Source organism: Bombus affinis, chromosome 16 (genome assembly GCF_024516045.1).
Source record: "Bombus affinis isolate iyBomAffi1 chromosome 16, iyBomAffi1.2, whole genome shotgun sequence".
In the NCBI taxonomy this organism is placed as follows: Eukaryota; Metazoa; Arthropoda; class Insecta; order Hymenoptera; family Apidae; genus Bombus; species Bombus affinis.
In genome coordinates, this window is record NC_066359.1 from 6,081,536 (window position 1) to 6,103,931 (window position 22,396).

At 32.7% G+C, this 22,396-nt stretch overlaps 3 protein-coding genes across 12 annotated transcripts in view; 2 read left to right on the plus strand and 1 right to left on the minus strand.

Annotated features, from left to right (window-relative positions):
* Positions 1–13,615, plus strand: part of LOC126925516 (pro-resilin-like) — a 31,872-nt gene extending 18,257 nt beyond the window's left edge. For 3 of the 4 annotated variants that reach the window (XM_050741140.1, XM_050741144.1, XM_050741143.1), the window contains exons 4-7: positions 3,098–4,296; positions 6,672–6,758; positions 11,232–11,564; positions 11,936–13,615. In XM_050741140.1, the coding sequence (XP_050597097.1) occupies positions 6,744–6,758; positions 11,232–11,564; positions 11,936–12,202 (615 nt within the window). In that variant the 5' untranslated portion in view covers positions 3,098–4,296; positions 6,672–6,743 and the 3' untranslated portion in view covers positions 12,203–13,615. Of the gene's footprint in view, positions 1–3,097; positions 4,297–4,402; positions 4,528–6,671; positions 6,759–11,231; positions 11,565–11,935 lie in introns of those variants that run through there. The other variant, XM_050741141.1, reaches the window with a different exon arrangement.
* Positions 13,616–13,775: 160 nt separating this feature from the next.
* LOC126925501 (Bardet-Biedl syndrome 7 protein homolog) lies at positions 13,776–18,785 on the plus strand. Of its 7 annotated transcripts, XM_050741102.1 has the most exons (13): positions 13,787–14,178; positions 14,301–14,490; positions 14,591–14,759; positions 15,072–15,148; positions 15,224–15,476; positions 15,676–15,938; positions 16,037–16,226; positions 16,314–16,394; positions 16,519–16,665; positions 16,883–17,004; positions 17,070–17,179; positions 17,258–17,537; positions 17,962–18,785. In XM_050741102.1, exons 1-13 carry the CDS (start codon positions 14,037–14,039, stop codon positions 18,086–18,088), a joined length of 2,151 nt encoding a protein of 716 aa, XP_050597059.1. In that variant the 5' UTR covers positions 13,787–14,036; the 3' UTR covers positions 18,089–18,785. The 7 variants fall into 7 exon arrangements, with proteins under 7 accessions (XP_050597061.1, XP_050597059.1, XP_050597058.1 ...); XM_050741101.1 differs by having other exon boundaries at positions 15,072–15,476; XM_050741099.1 differs by having other exon boundaries at positions 17,070–17,537.
* LOC126925502 (zinc finger protein 354A-like) lies at positions 18,329–22,250 on the minus strand. The gene is made up of 7 exons (XM_050741105.1): positions 22,103–22,250; positions 21,259–21,586; positions 20,523–21,192; positions 20,141–20,359; positions 19,929–20,071; positions 18,994–19,634; positions 18,329–18,706 (listed from the first exon to the last, which is right to left on the minus strand). Exons 1-7 carry the CDS (start codon positions 22,168–22,170, stop codon positions 18,688–18,690), a joined length of 2,088 nt encoding a protein of 695 aa, XP_050597062.1. The 5' UTR covers positions 22,171–22,250; the 3' UTR covers positions 18,329–18,687.
* Positions 22,251–22,396: the final 146 nt, after the last annotated feature.

Genomic DNA, 22,396 nt, shown 5'->3' on the forward strand with positions numbered 1-22,396 from the left:
CAGGTGGTACACTGGCGCCACCATGTTTTTCTTCTACCGCGGATGTTACAGGCCCCGATGCAATAAAAATAAATTTGACGATTGTCCGCTGAGACCATTTCAGCTTCGCGTTTCATAAGTTTACGCTTGACATTACACTTTGGAATTTCGTTCGATCGCTTTCTCCCTGAAGAAAGTAAAACGTAAAAATTTGATATGAAAATTATTCTTCGACTCTCCATGGACATGAAGATAAAGGACGTAGGAAAATCTTTAGTCCTTATGCATATAATTTGTAAAAGATCATTGACATTAAAACATGATTTTTATTATGTTTGTAAGAATTCTAAATTATATAGTTCTAGGAATTTTTGAAATCTGATACTTTCGAATATTTGAAAGGTAAAAGGATGGGAGTAATAGGGTGAGGTGGTATGAAAGGGACATTGCAAATATTTCAAAGACGAATGGTCTACTCATGGCGATAATATTTTTTATTTTGCAACACCATCCATACATGTACACTGGCGTATAATTTCAGCTCATTATTGTAAATATGGAGAGAGGTTTAGTGGCACTATATATGGTTACAGCTTGATAGCTAAGCTTTTCAATGTTATCAATTAAAAGCAGAATGGTCTTTTAATTTCTGTTATATCTTGTTCGAAACAAAAATGTCACTTTTATACCCGTACCACTTCTCCATAATCAGTAATAAATGTGTATTCTGTACTAATAAATAACAGTCACTTGGGACTAATGTCACGTCAGTGGCCATCATAATATTAAATTAATATATAAATAATATATCATAAGTTCTAAATATAATCCACCTATTAGAGTGTGAAACATCTTCATGAATTATTAGACATTTCTGCAATTCTAGAAAATGACATTAATAGAATCCCAATATTAATGATACAGACATCAATAATTCATCATAGATCCTAAAAGTCATCTATCTAGAATCTAGGTCATCTTGGTTCACCATTAAACATTTCTACAATTTTGTATAATTTTGTATATTATATTTAAAAAATTTGAACGTCAATAATGGCACACAGACACCAGTAATGTATCATAGATCATATAGATCATTGATCTATAATCTGTGCCACCGTCGTCATAAAATATTTCTAGAATTCTCTGTAAAATAATATTTAGAAGATTGCGATGCTAATGATGTAGACATCAGTGATGTATCATAGATCATCGATCTAGACCATCTTCTTTTATTATCGGGTATAGAGTATATGAAAGAAGTTACGCGCCGTTGATCGTGGGAAGTGGTGCGAAAAAAGTTGCGAAATACAAGCACTGGCTGGGTCTTTACTCAGGAGGAGCACATCCATCTCGAGTAGGTTGCATCTATCTCTTGTGAAACTGGTGTTAGAATGCCGTTGCACGAATTATCAGATGATTACGAGTAGTGGTTACGCCTACTGTCGTGATTCAGAAAGAAATTCATCAATGAACATACCATAATGTCTTCGACACGAATGTGTCCATTAGAATGACGCAAAATCCGTGTCTCTGCCTCTGTAGTGGGCGTTGAAATATTCCTCCTGTGCAGTTATTTATATAATTTATAGAGTTCAATATGTGCCTCATTATCTTTGCTTTCGCGCCACATAAAAAAAGGTTAAATGAATTATCAGAATAGTCAGAATGATCAATTCATAATTTTTCATAAAAATTATGGATTTCTGCCGAGTATGGATATTGTCTTCCTTTGATGAGGAGAACATAGATCTTGTTATAATAATAATTAAGAAGCTATCCAATATTAAACAATTTCCTCTGTTTTAGAATCATTAAATTACCAAGAGTCAGAAATTAAAACCAATATCATTAGAAGATAATTAGGATTCTGAACAAGTATCATCAAAATTAAAATCTGAAGACATAAGTGAAACAATATGGACCCCATTATGACAATAATTAGGAAACTATCCAATATTAAACAATATTCTGTGTTTTCAGAATCATTGGAAACGAATTAGGATCCAAAGTTTGTATCTTCAGAAGATAATTAGGATTCGAAGTAAATATTACCAAAATGAGAAAGAAGATTTGGTCAGATTGGAAACGCTGTCACGATGCAAACGCGAACCGAGGCATCTCCTCGGCCGTGAAAGGGTTGAAGTAACTTCGTGCTCTGCCCTGACCTGGTCTTGCTCGCGGTTGTTGGATGCATGTAAGGCTGGGCAGAAGGTGGATTGCTCGCTGAGCAATTCCGAGCGTGCGTACCCGCGCGTGCCTTTCTCCGTTTGCCTCTTGAATCCGTGCACCTTGGATGTGCCAGGAGATTTGCGACAATAGATTCTTCCTACTCCTTATAGAATGCTAATTTTTCCATCTGCAATTGAAGAGAGAACAATTAATTTGGAATGTTAAGAATAAATGACCACAGTCTAGTGTTCATAAAGATTTAGAAATTCATAGAAAAAATACCCTTGTATTGATGTAATAATAAATGGTATTTATTATTACAGCTTAGTTTCATTCACAATTTTCGAAAATTAAAAAGAATATTAAATATTATCATCTGCATTATTTTTGCTTTGTGCTCTTCATATTGTGCTAGGATGGCTCTAAGTGCTATATCAGGCTATATTTGTACACCAAGTCAGGTTAGGGAAGATATAGAAGAAAATTTTTCATTTTTTTTATCATTATACTACTTTTATTGCAAATGCATTGATATACTTCATCTCTTATTTTTTATATCCCTTTATATCATTAATATATTGGTATTGTATAACTTAGTTGCCAACCCAATACTTTCTATACTTTCTAGTATTACTAATAGACCATAGTCTATATTCTTTAATATTATATCTTCAAATCTCACAATCAGCCTTGTATATCTTTAATAACAATTGAACAATTATCTTCAATAGCAACCAATATCTCATCTCAATTAATTTACTTTCCCAAATTATAATATACTCTATATTCTTCAGTAATAAATATTCGAACATTAGACTTGGAGGTTCTTCAACACCAACAACTCAAAAATATCTTCACTATCAATCAACTGTACCATATTTCTCATTATTAATTAATTTATTACCATCATAAGTATAATCGTATAGACTTTCATCATTTACAGAAGCCAGTAATACAAAGAACCAGTCGAAAGGGTGCATAACGTCAAAGATACTACGTTAAATAATCAATGAGAAGAATCAAAATCTCTGCACCATAGATTTGAGGATTTGATTAAAAAATAAAAGAAGAGAAGGAAGTGTTAGAAGCTGATGAGAGTGTACGACAAATCTGTGACTGCACTTAGCCGCATCGTGGGAAGGCTAATCCGGATCAATGCGATCCAAATGATCTTTCGAGGCGCGCGTTGACTTCTAGCCTCGAAGGTGCAGCATGAAGAAGTCATTCCATCGATTACATCGTGCTTCGAATCGGAAAGAATTTGATATTTCATAGGTGTCTGGAACAGGAGAGGTTGGATCATCACATTGAAGTATTTTGAACTTCTCTTGTAGTGGAAGTTGTTATGAATAATGGAAGTTTGTTGTTTCCAGTAGATCATTGTACTTTGAACATCATAGAACGTCATAAGAAAATTCTTCTAAGAAAGAGTGAATTGATCAAAATATTCAATGTTTAAAATTGAGATGAATAATATGTATATCAATCAATATATATTCAGAAAAATGTAAGACTGCAAGAAGATGCATTTGTGCCATTTTCTACTCAACTCTTGATATCAAACCGAGTTTGAAGAATGATGGAAAATACTAAAATAGCAAACCTAAAAGCAAAAATTTTAATCAGTCTATGCTTCAACAAAATTACAACCTGTGATACCAAACCCTATAATGGAATTAACATCCAAAATTCTGAACCAATCCTATTTTGCAATCTATGAAAACATATACTGTAATAATAGCAAATCTGGATCCTACAATAATAAAATAACTAACACTACACATCATAACATCAAACTATAAAGAAGCTATCAATCTAAAACTCTGAAACAATCCTAATTTTCAATCTATCAGAAAGTGTCCTTCAACTATGTGATAGCAGCAAACCTAAAACCTATAGTAGCAAATACTATATTCTATAATAACAAACAACAAAGAAACTAACCGCTACTGCCAATCTATTAAAAATAAAAAATCTTGTTTGAATGTTATTATACATAAGAAACAATCTGAGAGCTAAAAGATAAATTGATGAATGAAGAGACGAAGGGGGAAGTGACGTGTTGTCTGATGAAGGAAGAAGGTGGTGCAGGATTCGCGTTCCCCGGGTCGACGATGGCAAGGTTCTAAGGCAAGGTGAGGCAAGGTAAGGCGAAACAAGGCAACGCTCATCAACGGTCCCCTCTTTCTGATCTTCTGGGGCCCCGGTCCCAACACGCGTTCAAGTATCATCTTATTAGACCCACGCTATATAAACCCAACCTGCCAGCATGCCGGCCAGTTACGTACTGACTTTATTCACAGCCGTGCCGGAGTGCATCGATATCGATAGTATAACGAGACACGTGCCCCGTTGGAATAGTAATTTTGTGAATTCGTAAGGGCGGCTCCAGTACAATAGTTGCAACAAAACCTCGCCAGACCTCGGTGATATTTCATCGATCCAACCATCTCCATGATGACCACGGTGCTTTATTAATCCTCATATTTATGCATGGGACCAGAGATCTGATTTTTTCGTCAAGTGATATTGTGTGGAGAAAATTCTGTTACGAACACCTTCTGTGATCTTTTTGAACTGTTAAAGCTGCAGAAGGTAGTTTTGCTGCTTGGTGGCTGAAAAAAGGATTTTATGGATATAGTAGTGTAATTATAGTGTGAACTTAGAGTTTTACTGAATTATTTTTTAATATTTCTTTATGAGGATATTATATATATCCCCCTTGTCTTAGGATATATCTGAATTTTTCTGAAACAGCTTAGCATTGTGTTCGGGTCACATATGACCAACGCAATTATGATTTTTTAATTCGTGCAATGTTTATCTAGTTCTATTTATTCTTAGATATATTTTAAAATACGTAGATGAATTTATAGAAATATACCAGAAGAAATAAACTTGCTAATTAATAGAGATCTAATTTTCTAATTTAAAAAAAAAAAATACTTAAGTTTCAAATTTAATTGCTACGAAATATTTTTTTATACTAATCAGCCAGATTTTTTAATTGAGATTTTTCATCCTCTGAATCCTCTTGATTTCTAAATTGAAGAATTTTATATCTTTTAATTCTCTCACTTCTAAATTATGAAATTTTAATCATTTAAATTCTTTTATCCCTAAGTTAAAGAATGTTCATTCTTTCAATTTTCTAATCTTTAAACTAGAGAATTTGGATTAATTTAATTCTCTTATCTATAAATTATAGAATTTTAATTTCTTCACTTTTGAATTAGAAAAATTGTCTCTAATTCCTAAATTGAAGGTTTCAATTCTTTCGATTCTCCAACTCCTAAATTAATGGCAACTCTCAGAACATAATTTTTGTTTCAAGTGAAGTAAACTGAGGAATATGCAGACAGACAGATATTTCTTCGATCTATACTGCAGGAAACACGCAACGAAGGTTTCAAACTAAAGTTCTCAAGTAGGGAGTGGTGTACATGCATGCGATGAATATGAAGAATTGTAGCGAAGTCTCAGGGTGTGGTTAACCGTGAAATGTCGTCGAGGTCTATTCAACCCTTTAACGCTACAAAGCACACGTTTTCATAGAAACACGATAATTTATGCTTCCATTCTAAACAAAGTCTGTTGAAAGCTATAATCTCTCTACCCTTTTATACTTAAGACCTTCAAGTCGACACAATGGTTTGGTATTTTCAATATCCCTCTCCTGTGTTTGCTCTTGACATCCTGCAATCGGCTAATGAGTCTTTAAGAATTTAACAAGCAGTATTTTAACGTCAGCTTTGCCCTTATCGAGAAACGCATAATAATAACGAAATACATTTTGGTACATGACAGATTTTGTTGTAAAAATTCTGTCTAAATTTCTGGCACTTGCGATACCTTATTCAATTTTTATTGTAAAATAGTTTCTTAAAGTTTAAATACATTGAATATTTATCATAGAACGCTTTTATTAAAATATAATGTATATTACAGAAAATTGTTTGAAATTTCATTAGTACAGTGATTAGATGCAGTTGCTTTAATTATATTCATAAAGTTCGGAATCAATCTGAACATGCATGTAGAAAATATAAAATATTTATTAAAGATCATAAAACAAATGACCCTACAAAAATATGATAATTTAACGAAACCAGATTTGTCAAGAACATCAAGATTTTTAAGACTGATGATATCAAAATTGATAAGAAATATCATTATTTAAATAAATTATAAATTGTAAGTAGGAAAATAAAAATAAAAAGGCCCTAACGAAAAAGAAAAAGTAAGGGGTCAAAATAACCATATTTGTTCTGTTTGAAATTGTGAGTAGGTTGCAATAATTCTAAACTTTCCTTCTTCAGTATTAAATTGTGAAATAAAAATGTTGAATAAATTGTGCTGCCAGTAACATTAATCGCATCTTCTTCAAGTCTCTTCGAGTCGATTGCATAGAGTAAATAATCTCAGTGTTCTCACGAGAGGGATAGTGCAAAGGAATAATTAAAATTTTCCAAAATTCATGGTGCTTTCATAAAGGATTGATATGCTATGTCTTTCTACAGTGTTCTTTTGAAAAAAAAGCGGTGTACGTGATTTAAGCTCGGTACTTTCGAGCCTTTAGTTCTCTTCACAACATGTTTTACCTTCAGGTGAGTACTTGTTAAGAAAGAATTCCAACCTATATTAATAAACCTTATATACTTGTATAATTTATTAATCTTTTAATATAAAATTATGAAAGCTTAATACCTTTAAATCTTTTTAATCAAGATCATAATGAAGAGATGTTGAATGCTACTTGTTCAGAGAGTGCAGGACTTAATATGGCGACCTCTAACCTGCACGGTATTGAAGACAATTTTATTGCTGTTTGATCTTCTTTTTTCTAAAATCCATTAAATAACATTTGGTTTCTGTTACATTAAATAATAACTATCACAAGGAAATATTGGATACACGTTATTTAAAATCATAAATATTTGTATGAAGAGATTTGCATTTTTAACACTTTTACTATATGTGTACGATTAAAATACTTAATAATTACCTATCCCTCAAATGACATTATTTTCTTCCGAAGTTGCATAAATTTCTTAATGTCATTAAGAAGCGATTCAATAGTCTAATTATTATAATTATTTACAGCATTTCAACCGATGAAGCGTACATAAATCTCAATAGAGCTGTAGAGAGAGGGTGAAGCTTTAACAAATTATCGCAAGTATCCCGCGTGATCTTCGATTAATCAGAAGAGATGAATCACGCGACGTAATTGATTTATCGATACACAGCCCTTCTTAGGTGCTAGGAATGGTTAGAGAAAATAAGAATCGAGCCTGAATCGAATTCTATATCTGTGAAGAGATTTTGATAATGATTGAATATAATCAAAGAAATTCGTGGTTGAGTATTTCAATAATACATGGTTGGAATCTGTAAAAATAAAATAAAATAAAAGAGAAAATTCTAAGCCAAGTTTCAGCAGACAAAATAAAAAAACTAAAATAAGGATCTTTAAAATATTGAAAGAGTATGAGAATATATTATTCGTGGAATATTAAGGAAAAAATGTGAATTTGGAAAATTGGAAATAATGTACATATAATATTCAGTATATAATTCATAGATAAAACAAAGAATTTTTAATTAACAAAGAATTTTATTTTCTAAAGAGGAAGAAAGTAATAAAAGAAACTACGTAAACTTAATACCAGTTTACAAGCAAAATTATTTATGAATGAACATGCTTGACAATTGAATTAATCTGAAAGGAAGTTTCAATATAATATGTTTCAATTTTCTATGATAATTTGATCCTAAATTGCGTTATAATTACATGATCTAATGAAGTGTGATAGAAAGTGCAACATTGCGTGACTAATAGAATTCAAACTATTGTTAGTTTCACGGATACTTCATGTCACAATGTTCTATTCTTTGAGTATATCATATCTACATCTTATTTTCTTCTTTGAGATAAATTTACTCTTATCGAAACTCAGGAAACTCTTTCACACTAAGCATCTAAGATCGTGGCTGTTTTATGCAACAAGATCCATAAACCTTAGATATGAGAGTCTTGATTGATTCATGGATACTGAAAGAATCTTTATTGTCGGTAGTTATGGCAACAACTTCCTTTAAGGAACATATGATCTGTGAAAATTTTTATATGCTCTACTTGATTGTTTCCTCATATCCTCTACCTTGTAAGAGAAGAGTGATGTGGTAACTATTATTGAGATGAAGAAGAGTATTGCTATACTGATTTTCTAACAAGTATAAGATTGAATGTTTAATTAAACAATTATTAGAAGTTTTATATTTTTGAAATTGCTTCTTTCAGTATTCTTCTGTAGATTTCTTTTTCACAACTTTGTTAAATCAACTTCCAGCTGTATGTTTCATGCAATTTGCATAGTACTTGCAATCCTTGATTTAAAAAGGACTTACGTCATTTTGGCTGTGACAGTGAACATTAAACAATAACTTGCTTGAGACAATGGTGCAAGCCAGCTCTTTCTTCAGTTGGCAAATTTAAATGAGCGACGATGCTGATGAGAGAAGGCTGTTTAACATTCTTCGCAAGATTGTGAATTATTTTGCAATATTCCCGGCATTTCCTTGTTTCTTCAGCTTTTTGATTGGCTCCACTCCAGAAGAAATTTCATAATTCAGTCTTCAAATGGAAGAAATACTTCTTGCTACTTTCCAATTAATTTCTTCCTCATTCTAGAGTGAAGGTCGTCATCATTAAGTCCATTACCAGTAAAAAATACAATATTTCATTCTACAAGGATATTCAATCTCAGAGAAGAAGAGAAGAGAAGAATTCATTGAAACATTTAATTGCATTTCAATAATTTTCTACAAAATTCCCTTTCTTCATCTTCCATACTCTCCCATCTCTTTATCCTCTTTAATAATGAGCAAAGGTGTTAAAAATTGATTTATGTTGGGTTTGGGTCCTTCTTCTTCATTTTTCATATCAATTGTTATCTATTTCTTGTCCTTTTTATAAATGGACTAAAGTATTAAAAGTTGGTTTCCATAATAAATCTGTTTCCTTATATTCATTATTCTCTTTCTTTACCTTTGACACCAGATATTTCTTCTCTTCTTTTGAAATTCACTAAGGTGTTAAAAATTGGTTTTCTCAATAAGTTTCTTTTGTTACATTCATTATTCTCTTTGCCTTTCATAGCAAGTATTCCTTAAACATTAATCAGAAATGGATTCTATAGTGCACTGAACTAAGATCTCATGGTACATTCAACAGCAGAGCTCTTCAACTGATTGATATTTCCATGGGGCAGCGTTGCACGTGCCAGGTGAAACGTCGATGCACGTAATCGAACAGTAAATGAGCAGTTAATTGCATCGCTGATAGAATCTTTTCCACCTGAAGAATTACGGGACGTTTCATCTCAGGTTATGTTTATTGCAACATAATAAGACAGTTGATTTCAGTTAATGAAGCATTTTAAGATATGGACTCTTCTTGGAATGCTACTCCATTTCCTACTGTTATTTTTAGAAGAGATTGTGGAGCTATTTGTTTTATTTCCATAATAAGACAGATCTGGTGCATATTAATTTAGCAATCAGGAACCGAGACGAGTTCGAAGGAAACAATCTCGCACGCATTCATTGTACCGGGGTCATCACAGCCAGAAGATCAAGTAGAAATGAGGCGGAAGGCGTGTAATTAAATCGTTGCGAAATCCCTGCGAATAAGCGACACATACGCACTGTGAAATACAGTATTCCTCGAGCAATTACGTCGCTCTTTGTGCACTTCTCCTATTATTCTCTTCTCAATTGCTTCTCGTTGCTAATGATTTAATTTTACTTTTCCGATATTCTATTCCTAATCTATAATTGACCCATTTCTTCTTTCTTTTCATACCAAACAAAAGTCTTCTCGATCACTGTATTCACTTATAATATCATTAATCTCTTCTTTTATGATTTTCTTAGTAAATAACTAAATATTAACTCAGTATTTAATTCCTATAATTAGATCATTTCTTCTTCCTCATAATTGCAACGAGTTATACTCAATTATCGTCTCTTTAATTATTCTTCACTTATAGTGATTGTGATCTTCTGTCTTATGATTTTTTTAATGAGTAAATAAGCATTAGTTGTCCATAGTAGTTATAGCAGCATGTCAGATAATACAATATGAAACTATGACATACAGGATGTTACAAAAATGGTCTGAATCTTTAAAAAAGTAATTTAACCTGTGTTACAATTTCAACCTACCTTTATCAAATTAGAACTATGTATATTTTTTGCAACAAATGTGACTCGTTAGGTTAAATCTGTAATAGCTTAGTTAGAAACGGTTAAATCGACATCATACAAGTGCATTCAACGAGCTTGTAAAAATCTAATTACTACCACTTATACAGGACATGTGTCCTAAGATGTTAAGTTTGCGTAATCTCTTAAGCCACTAATTAAAGAAAACAACGCCCGCGAATGTCGCATTATACATCTGTCGACTTGTTGCCAAATCCAAGTATAGACTAATTTGCAACACGCCAACAGTTCATTAGATTCGCATCACGTGCTGCGTTTTGTGCCCGCAGCTGACACGCGTTTCGCCGAGAAGAGGAAATGCGCTGCCATTAAAGGCTGCACCATGATTCAGTGTACTGTTGTGTAAATAGGAGTAGGTGGACGAAGTAGGAGGATATCTTTGAAGAAACAACAATAATCTTTGCAATCATAATTAGCTTCTTCTTCCTCCATCTATTACACAGTTAATTTTGTTCCACTTTTCCTATATTTCACTAGAAGATTCCTTTCGTTGTACCTGCAACAAAAAATTTCTCGTCAGAATCTATCCTACATTGTAATTTAACAAGTAACATATATACATAGTAATTAAGTAAAATTAACTCTCTCAAGACAAAGTTTTTGTTAGAGGTTATAAGAAAGAGGTATTAATAGAAACGCTTTTTTTCTTATATTTTTGTAAAGAATTTGTTTTATTTCTTTTTATTAATGACAATGACTTTATTTTTTCTGTAATAGATCAGTTTTATTAAAACCAAATATATTCGCAATTTAGTTGATTAATTTGAATTAATTAATGTTTTTCATTGCAGATAGCAATACTTTGCATGGCAGTAGTGTACGTGATATGTGACCTACCACCAGGGACAAGGCGCAACACCTATTTGCCACCTGAACCAACCAAGGGTTACACCTACGATACGCCTCGCATACCATTTACAAAACCAACCACCCCACGACCGTCATTCCCCACGACGACGCCATATTCATCACGTCCATACTCCAAACCGACTCCCTCCAAATTTCCACCATCGAGAACTACTCCTAGCGAAGGGTATCCACCAACAGGTACCAGACCCACCCCAGAATTCCCTGATTATGGGACACCCACTAGACCAACTGGAACTACTTTACCTGCTGGTGGAGTGAGTAATAGTAAAAATATACATCTTTAAAATATTTATAAACTTTTGTAAAAATAAATTGTAAAAATCAAAATGTGATGTTTCCCAAATAAGTGGTCTTTAGGCTACAAATATATATTTTTATAGAAAATAGATAAAATATTGTACTTATATACGTGATAAGAAATCTTCAACACATATGTTGCGTCACTTTGTGAAAGCGAAGATGTTAAAGTTTTGCGCAGTTAATCTCATTCTATATTATACAAATTCTAAAAAATTCTATTGTCATAATTAACCCCAAAATTTTATCCTTGATAATTTGAAAAATTGTATCATTATAGTTAATCGCAAAATTCTATTATCAGACGATTTTTCAAATCTAATTCCAGCACGATCATCATCATCACGAGCCAGGAATGCCATTCGACTTCAACTACGCGGTGAAGGAAGACGCCTTTGGAAATGATTATTCCCACAACGCGATAAGCGACGGAGACATCGTCCGTGGGGAATACAGAGTCCAGCTTCCGGACGGAAGGCTGCAGGTCGTACGTTACACCGCCGATTGGAAACACGGCTTTAGTGCGCAGGTCTCATACGACGGGAATCCCCGCTTTGACGTACCACGACCGCCTGGCAATTTTGCTGGATATTAGGCTATTAGTGGACTGTGGATGATTATGCATTTATTTAAAGAAAATTTTAAAATGCAAAACTGTATAAAATGCGAAAATATAATGTCAAGAAAGTATCTAAAATAGAAGTATAGTCTGGATCAATAAAATTTAAAGTTATAATCAAAGAATATCAACTAGAACTTAAACTGAAAACTTAAAAACATAAACTAAAAATCATGAAAATACGAAAAAGAATTTTATAATAATTAATATTAAACTCTTGCGTAAAATTGTACAATGTAGACATAGGTCTTATATATAAAAGTTACTTGTTAGAATTATGAAAATTGGATCTCCACAGTGAACGTATTAATCGAGACCCCACTGTACTTATTATAATATGTAATAAGTGAACCAAATCTCCATTTAAGTTCCACTTCTTTAGCTATATTCTCCAAAATACGAAATTGCATAAATATCCGCAGTCTAGCTATTAGAGTCTAATCTGTGGTTGCAAACCATGTTAACACACGTTTGTCTTGCGGTTCTTATTGTTAGTCTTTACCGTGCTGTCTCTGTGTCTCCATTTGTTGCCGCTAACTAGCTGAGGTCATTGTCTGGATTATCGAGACGTTTCTTTCAGGTCGCTAGTGTCATCAAATAGGTAGTTCTACGAGGGGCGTCGACACTGTCGCATGCAGAACTCTTCTTTGATCTTCACAATGGTTTTTAAAAAATGCAAAAATCAGTGAAACAAGTATTTAGAAATATTATTATTAAATAATGCATAAATATTATTATGGAAAGTATAATTTTTTAATCGTTAAAATTATTAATAATTACTCTGAAACTTTGGATTAAGATTTTAAGATACCTAGAGCAAAAGAGGAATTCTGCAAGTATCCTCCTTTACAATCTATCATTTTGTTTATAGAATATAAATGAAACAATATTGTTTCTGCGATCACAAATGGTTCAATTCCAGCTGGTACTTATTTTACATCCCCTAGCCATTGCAAAATCTAGATCTAAGTAAAGGAAGACCTTAGACCAGAGTATGTTTTATATTCTTCAGTTAGATGTGTCCAATGGACATGGATATATAGGAGGAAAAAAATAAAAAAAATTTTGATAAAGTCAAGGTGTACTTCTTTTCTAAAGCATAAAGTAGCAGCTAAGGACTAACTTGTAGCAATAACAGTTTGTTTTTAAGGACACTGATGGAACAATACTAACCCTCTGCAATAGTGTAGTCTCTATGTATAATAAAACTATTTTTAGTCGTCAATTTTCATCTCAAACAAAAAATTTCAATAACAAATGATTTCTTAAAAACATTAATAAACATATCTTGATGATATGAAAGAAAATGATGTAAAGAAATTGAAAGATTTAATAAATACACCAAATAATTATGTTATCTTTGATAATAAAAGTATACATGCTTTTTAATATCTTTATTTGATACTCTGATCTCTTTCTATATGTAATTTTTTATTTTTTATAATATTATAAGTATTCAAAGTGAAGAGCGTAAAGAATGATTTGTTGTGTTAGTTTGTTACCATAGTTAAATTGATCGACGCGCGTGCGTACGTTTATTACACTCTACAATATTACAAGCAAAGTTGTAACAGCCTTCCTAATTACAAAACTAAGAATTTTCATCAAAACCTTAGAAAATTTGCTTATTTAGATTGAAATACTAAAATCTTTCTGATCTGAAAATATTAAAATTTGTTCAAGCATCTAGATATTATTCAGTGTACTGAATGGAATAATAAATAAAACTGTGTAAAAGTAGATTTCAAAAAATTTCTATTTCATATTAGTATTTTAGGAGATATAACAGAAAATTACATTTTGGCCCAGAATGACTCTGCCACTGTCAAGGACAGACTATACAGCTGTAGGTGTTACATCTAAGGGAACCACCAAGGTCTTTCCTGCCACAGAACACAGGCAAACTCAAAAATTTGCTGTTGCTGACCATAATGGCGTACTTCATGTCTATGGTGAATTTTATTCTTTACTTTTTAGAACTTAAACTAAATCTTCCAAATAAAATTTGCAGGAAGATTTATTATTTCTTCATTTCTTTAAATAAATATGTAAATACACTTGATATTTTAATAAGGTATAAAGAAAGGAGAGCTACAAGTTTCATTTAAGTCCTTACCAGGACCAAGGATTAACAAATTAGTTCTTGGGGGTACTGGACATGATAAGATTTACATTGCACAAGGAAATACAGTGAAGGGGTACACCAAGAAAGGAAAATTGTTCTTGGAATTTGATACAAACCTTATAGATCCTATTTCAGCACTGTAAGTAGATTAGATAGGAAAAAATGAAAATTCAAAATAAAAATTAATTTTAAATAAATATTTATCAATTCCAACCAGATTAATGGAGATTTTTCCACAGATATGTGCTGGGTCCAAATTTGGCAGCATGTGCAAGAGATCTTTACCATAGATACCACGATTGCAAAGATGCTGATTCCTATTTAGCTGGTGAAACTTTATATGACATTGTCCTCCTACCTACTGATGGCAATTTCATGTTTGCTATACTAGCTTGTGGAGATTGTGCTGTAAAAATCTTAATCTTAAGATAATAAATAATAAAAGTTAACTACACTATAGGCAGTACATATGCTAACATTGTAAGACTGTAAATGTTTATGCAATTTCATATTTTTATAAATGCAATTGAAGTAATGGAAACTTTATACATATTTGCATCTCCAAATTTCCCATAAAGGCATAAACATCCACAGTCTAATTATGAATAATGGAATCCAATTCCCTTTCGCTCCAATAAGGATTAGACTAAATACTATTGTACAGCCTAATAACTTTTAATTTCACAATTTTAGATTGACAATAAATTTGGTTCTTTTCAGATACGAGTCCTTCATGGCACCAAAACCCCAGCAATCCTCAGACTTCCAAGTGTGCCCACAGTATTATCTCTTTATAGGTTTCTAAGTTTTCTAAACTATTTTTATATTACTTTGTTTATATTTCCCAAGTGTCTTTCAAGTATTTTTTCCAGGGAAGGTGACCTTGAATCTAAAGAACGTGTTCTGGTTGGAACTATAGATGGCAAAGTGGGTTTGCTGATCCTTCACGGTAACAAAACACTGAGGATCACTTGGCTTTTGAATATGACAGGCTCAGAAATCACTTCTTTAGATACTTATGAACTACAGGATGGTCTAGATATACTTATTGGCAGACAGGACGGTACCGTTGAAGTATATACTTTTCCTGAAGAAGATATGTTGCCATTTCTGCGGTATCGTTATGTAGGTATAATATATTTAAACGTTTAAAATTTCAAATTAATCTTCTATTATGTTTCTTAACTGTTTCAATATTTTCAATTTCCTTAATTTTCTTTTTTAATTTATTCAGTGGTTTAATTTTTTAAATTCCCTGATAATTTATTGGTATAGCTATGTAAAAATTCAAAGAACAAACATTCCTAAAAAATTAATTTCATAGAATGCCAAGGAAAGCATCAGTTCAGTGGTAGGAGGAATAATTGGTGCAGCAGGATATCCTGAAGTGTTAGTCACCACATATTCAGGACGAATATTTGGCTTGACTACTAAGCCTCCTGGACTACTAGAAGCTGACCAAAATGATGGTTTGACCAAGTTAAAGGCAGAGATAGAACAATTACAGGAAAAGCTTAAGGAGGAAAAAGAAGCAGCTAGTTTTTCAGTTGATCCTTTAGCACCATTGATTCTATCTGTAAATCATAGGTATAGAATTAGAAGAATTATTCTTCTCCCATCATTAAACAAAATACAATATAATAATTAGGAAAGTCAAATTATAAAATGAAACTTATTTCTTGTAGAATGATTTTAAACAGAGAAGATGCATCATATTCCCTTTCCATAGAGCTTGATACACCTATTGATAACATTTTGATACAATCAGATACTCCAATTGAATTATTGGATGTGGAAAGTAACAGTGCAGTAGTTAGTCTGTCTACTTGTAATCCTAGAGAAGGCAATTTTGTTCTTGCTACCTATCGTTGTCAAGTAAATATAAATAATTTAATCATTATTAAAAATTCGACTAAATAATTGAATATTTCATATTTGATATTTTAGTAATAATTTTTGTAGGTAAATACTAATCATCTTGAAATGAGGTTAAGGACAATAGAAGGACAGCCTGGTACTTTACAGATTTACGTCACTTCACAAGTATTAATACAATACAAAATTTTTAATCACCTCATTTCTGGTTATACCACAATTTCTGCAACAGCATATATAACTATACTAATATAATATAAAAATCTAAATATATAATCCTTTTTGTATTCAGGTACAACCAAAATGTTGTCGCAAAATATCAATACCTATATCTGCTCTTTCTCTTCATGTAAGACAGCACGAAGCCGATAACTCGGAAACTCACGTTGAAGGACCCTTTAATGAACTGAAATTAATTGGAGGTTTTACTGTTGCAGAAGTAAAATTTCAAATTTTGCAATGATAAAATAAATATTAATAATTCAGAACTATAAAGTTACTGGTTTCTACGCCTGTTGCCGAGCAACCTACCTATTCATGAGAAGTCAATAGCTTGCTAGTCTACAGGCGCTCGAAAGTTTTAAATACCATAATATTCTGTAATGATAACAAATCTATTATTTTAATATTTCTTTTTCCAATTCTACATATTTCAGATGCATGCATGGCTTTCTTTCGCGTTGTCAGATGTGCCGGAGAGACCTCATTTGGAGGAAGGAGAAGCTACTTTGACATATGTCTCATGTTTCATTGGAACCCTCCTAAAATGCAAATACAAGTAAGTTCTATATCACATGAATAATATAAATATTGAATCCGATTTAATGATTTCTTAATTGGTAGAAAAGGAAGTGCAATTTTCCTAGGAGAGAATATATCAAGCATCATAATTCTCAGAGACATATTGACCAGGGAGGCAACAAAAAGAAAAATCAAATTAGACGTCTTTTGTGGTATATTATATATCCATCACAATATGAATTACTATTTCGTTTTTAAGATTTCTTCTCTTATTTCGTATTTCTGCATAGATGTTTCTGATGGTAGTATATCCAGAGTATTGGAATTAATTTTTCCACAATTAAATGCTGCTCATGACCTCATTACAAAAGTAAAGATTTTGAATGCTCTGGAGGAATGGGAGTTAAAAGAAAATCCTAAAGAAAATTTGTGCTCAGAGTATCAGGAATTGATACAGAAGGAATCAGAGATCAAATCCCAAATGGCAAAGGACAATGAAATATTGGAGAGGCTACACGCAGTAATTACAGATCTCTATGTTGATTGGGAAAGAGCGAAACGTTCTCGTAGGTATGTATTAACAAATAATCCAAATCGATAAAATTTTGTACCATCTTCTTTCAAAGAATATAATATTCCTAATCTCCTCAACACTTATTATTCCAAGTATTTTTATTCAATAAGACAAAAATTTTAACAAGACAATTTTTTACTTAATAGAATTAATATTAAATAATAATCATTTATTTCTTTTTCTTTTTATGCCATGTCTTATAAATTATAGGGAAGTTTTTATAAGAACACAATTTGCAATATTAACAATGGCAAAATTTATAACTATAACTGTCTTTGGTTACTCTGTCGATAACGAAGTTGGAGGACCCATACACGTCGGGTGATATAAGAAATGAAATTTTATTGAGAGAAATGTTAAAAAATAAAAAATTGTTAAATTAATTGCTCCACCTTCTATGTACATCCTATGTGATTTCAGAATCGGTAGCAAAGACGTTGCGGAGAAGCTCAGCGCAGCCCTCAAGTCCAGAGAATTAGCTCAAGTTTTACAAGCTTTTATCGACGCGAGTAACACGGTACCTCCACCATCCTCGTATAAAGACTGAGCTACAAACACTTCTTTTTTTTTCTCGCTTCGTGGAAAATGCAATAAAAATGGACCACAGTGTTTCTATAAATGTTTTCACGTAAAAAATATATTTTTTTTTTTTGTGTCAACGACGATTCGCGAATATAAACGATTAACTTACCTAGGACTTAAGAAATTTACATCTTAATTAATTAGTTACCTTAATTATCGTTAATTATAGTACAATATATACGTGTAAGTTATCTGTATACGTATATGTGTATATGCATTCATGTATTTATATACATTTTCGACTAATTAAATTGATATAATTCTGTTGTAATATAGGAGTTTGCATCTATACATATATATGTTTGTACTTCCCAAGTTCTTCTGCTAAAAACAGTCTTAAGAATAATATTTTTTTCTTAAATACTACATTCATAATATTCTTCTAAAAAGTAACTCGCAAAGAAATTGGAAAGTACGTTTATGTACATCAACGATAGGCAGTGCGTTGATGTATAGTACTTCGATTCAATCAGTCATATCTGACATGTTTCTGGTCTCACAAAACACCAATTTTGTGCAAGAGATCTTTCATTTTCAATGTCACAAGGAACAATCCAACAGTCATTACATGAAGAAATACTGCCTGCAAGAACAATAATAAAAGAATAAGTCTCAGCAATATGTTTTACAATATAAAATAAAATAAATCGAAGTATTATTATGCTGGTGGTAATGATATAGCATGGTTGTAAATTAAAGCTTTGGGATATCGATTGATGTAGGCACACTGAGGATAGCCACATTTTTCGAGATCTCCAAAAATATCTCAAATCCCACATTTCTTTTCATTTAATCAAATTTTTAATTTTTAATTTTATCTTTAGATTGTATCATTTTCTACTTTGTAATCTTAACAGTAGATAAACTCACATGTTATCAGTACGAACAACTGCCTCCAGAGGATCTCTGTCAGGGTTCGTGTCTGGTGCTGTTGTCACTGTGTATTCTAAAGTTTGTCCACCAGCATGTGGTAGAATACTTTCAGGATTATCATCAGGAGGAACGATCTCCACGACTCCTGTGGCTTCCACTTCGAGTTTCAAGTCACGAACGAGATCCTGAATGGTCTTTGCTTGCGAACCTTTGTCGTGATCTTCTGCTACGTTCTTCGCAGCCATGACTCTATTCATGGGTCTATCAGCTCTTCCTCTTGAGTGTGTATGCATGTGCCTCTTCATATCGCTTCGCACTCTAAATGGCTTCCCACACACAGCACATTGGTGGGGCTTTTCACCAGTGTGTATACGACGATGGTTTTGCAAATAACTGCTCGCTCTGAACGTTTTATTGCAGTACTCGCAGCGGTAATTCTTTTCACCGGTGTGGATCCTTCTGTGAACGATCAAAGAGTATTTCCGCGCGAAATCCTTGCCACAGTACTCGCACTGATATTGCTTTTGCTCCGAGTGAATACTAGTCGCGTGGTACTTCAAATCTCCCCATTGACGAAAGTGACGACCACATTCCTCGCACTTGTAGGGCTTGTCACCACTGTGAAGGCGCTTGTGGACCTAGATTTGAAAAAATTTGTTTAAAAATTTATTTTGATTCTGAAGATTCCATAATTTTATTTTCACATTTCTTCCTTTTCTCAATAGAACTTATTATAGAATTCACTATTAAGCTGTATAGAACTAATTTTGCTTAACTTCTTTGCTTCTTTGTAGAACTTTTCTACTCTATCTTACACAATTACAATGTTTTTTACAATATTGTTTAATAAATAATTTTTATTTACTGCAAATTGGCTTAAAAAAGTTTAACCTACAATACCATATTAGTCCATGAAATTGAAACTGTCTCACCTTTAACGCACTAGCAGCAAAGAAGCTCTTTCCACAAACTTCACACTGGTGAGGTCGTTCACCACTATGAGATCGCATGTGGTACACTAAACTATTTTTATGATGGAATGACCGGTCGCATTGGGGACACGTTAATTCGTCATCTTCCAAAATAAAAAGATCTTATAAGTATGCAATTAAAAGAAGAAGCCCTTGAATGTATATATACTTACTTGACTTCCTAGCTTTCAATATCTTCTTTTTCTTCGTTGTTTGTGGAATGTCAGTCTTATCTTTGTCATGTATACTCTGTTCATTGACTGTTGATGGTTTTACATGGTCCCTATGTACGTGATCTGTGACATCAGTAATCGTCCACAATGGTGATTCGTTGTTCACCGAGGACAATGGAGATTCTGTTTCATCATCTATATGTGCACCTGTCTCCTCTACTGCAAATATACAAACCAATATTGGTTAGATTCATCTAAACTGTTAAATATTAATTATACAAAAATAATTCTTGAAACTATCACAAATGAAAAGTACAAAAGACAAACATGAAAAATCAATTCTTGATTTTTTTTATTTTGATGTAATAGTTCTTATACTTACCAACACCCCTGATGCCCTCCATAAGATCCTCAGGTTCACTGAACTCTTCAATAACTGTATTTTCCAGATTTTGAACAGACTCTGGTACAGATATCGTAATATTCGTATTGGTTGCTTGTGCTATTCTGGTTTCCTGTTTAACAGGCTCATAATGTACCTTCAAATGTTCGAAAAATTTTAATTGGCTACTAAATCTAGAACTGCACAGTTCACACTTGAATATATGAGTCTGTACATCGCTGGAAGAGTCAGCATTTATGACATCCGTATTTATCCTACTGCCATCCTTCCTTGCCGAGTTTCTTTTGGTCTGTTGTTTCAATTTACGAGGTATCCTTTTTTTATGAGGCAAAGATCTTTTCGGTCCTGAACTTGGTGCTGCATCTTCACTGCTTTCAGCTGATACATCAACGTCATACTCGCTTTTCACGTTTATGAACTCCTGTTTTACGTTCTGCGTGATGCGTTTGAAAGGTTGTAACGTTGGATATACCGGGTTTGGTTCTGGGACAGTTTGGATAGAATAAGTATTCACAGGAGTTAGAGTCTCTAGATGAGAAACGTCTGGTAAAGTTGGATCTTCATGTTGGGATTGACTATGAAGATGTTGCTGTTTTTGTTGCTGTTGCAATTGAACAGCAACCAAAGCTGCTGCCAGTCTTCTGTCTTCCTGTTTAAAAAATCCAGATCAGTTTCTAATGTGTGTATATAAAAAAACAATAAATTATCCTTATACCTCTGTTAAATCATGTTGTAATAAATCTTCTGTTTCATAATATTGGGTTGCTGTACCATAATCTGTACCAACACCAGCATTGATCATATCGACAACCATTCCTTCAGAAATTAGTTCTCCATTAAGAGTTAGAAGAGGAACACTTTTGCTCAGAGGTTCTCCATCGGCCCTTTGGATGGTAATGTATTGTGCACCTTCCATTCCCTCCAGCAGCACTGCTTGTGCTTCTTCTGTTGTTACTTCCATATTCATTTGGCTCAGCTGCTGATGGGAGAAAATTTCTTCTAAGATTATTTCCTTGCCATCTGTAAAAACTAGCTGTTTGTGGCTAGAAAAAGAAGATACATGTGAATTATTTTTATTCTAACAGTTTCTAATAAATATATTTGGATTTGAAATAATATTCTTACTAACATATTTTGGTTTACCTCATTCCTTGGAAAATGTCATTAAAAATTTTCTTTTCTTTAGCAAAAGTATTAATTTCAATAACATATACAGCATGAATAAGTTTTATCATGTTTATTTCCATTTATCTATAATAATACATTTACAAAAGTATAAAAAAAATATAAGAATTCTGTCACAAAAAATATATTTTTTCATAATAAGTATATAAATTAGTATATAAATTTATATAAATATAAATTAGTATTATTATTTTTAAGCAGATTGTAGCAGATTCATCGTTCTTATTTATAGAAAGTGAATCAACAATTCAAATTTCGCGCGCTAGTGTATTACAGAAATGACAGCGGAATCAAGGTCACTGCACCCGGAGCTCTTAGAAAATTTCTCTCGGGACTTGATTTGCGTCCCAGCGGGAAAATCGGCCTCCTCTCACCTTCCTGTACCAACCTTCACAAGCCCACGTCGATTTTTCGTCTCCTTCGAGGAAAACTTGAACGACATAAACAAAGCAAAATATTGAAACACTGTAGGACAAAATGTGACAACAGTGCTTGGGTCTTGACGCCATTAGAACGGATGCACCCTTCCTACACTGCCTACGCGAATCTCTGCCAATACCAACTTAACCGATGAAAAAATACTAGGCTGAATCATCATTACAATCCATCTTCATCCATTTATGATCTTCATTCTCATCTTCATCGCTATTGATTTTGCCTTTCTTCTC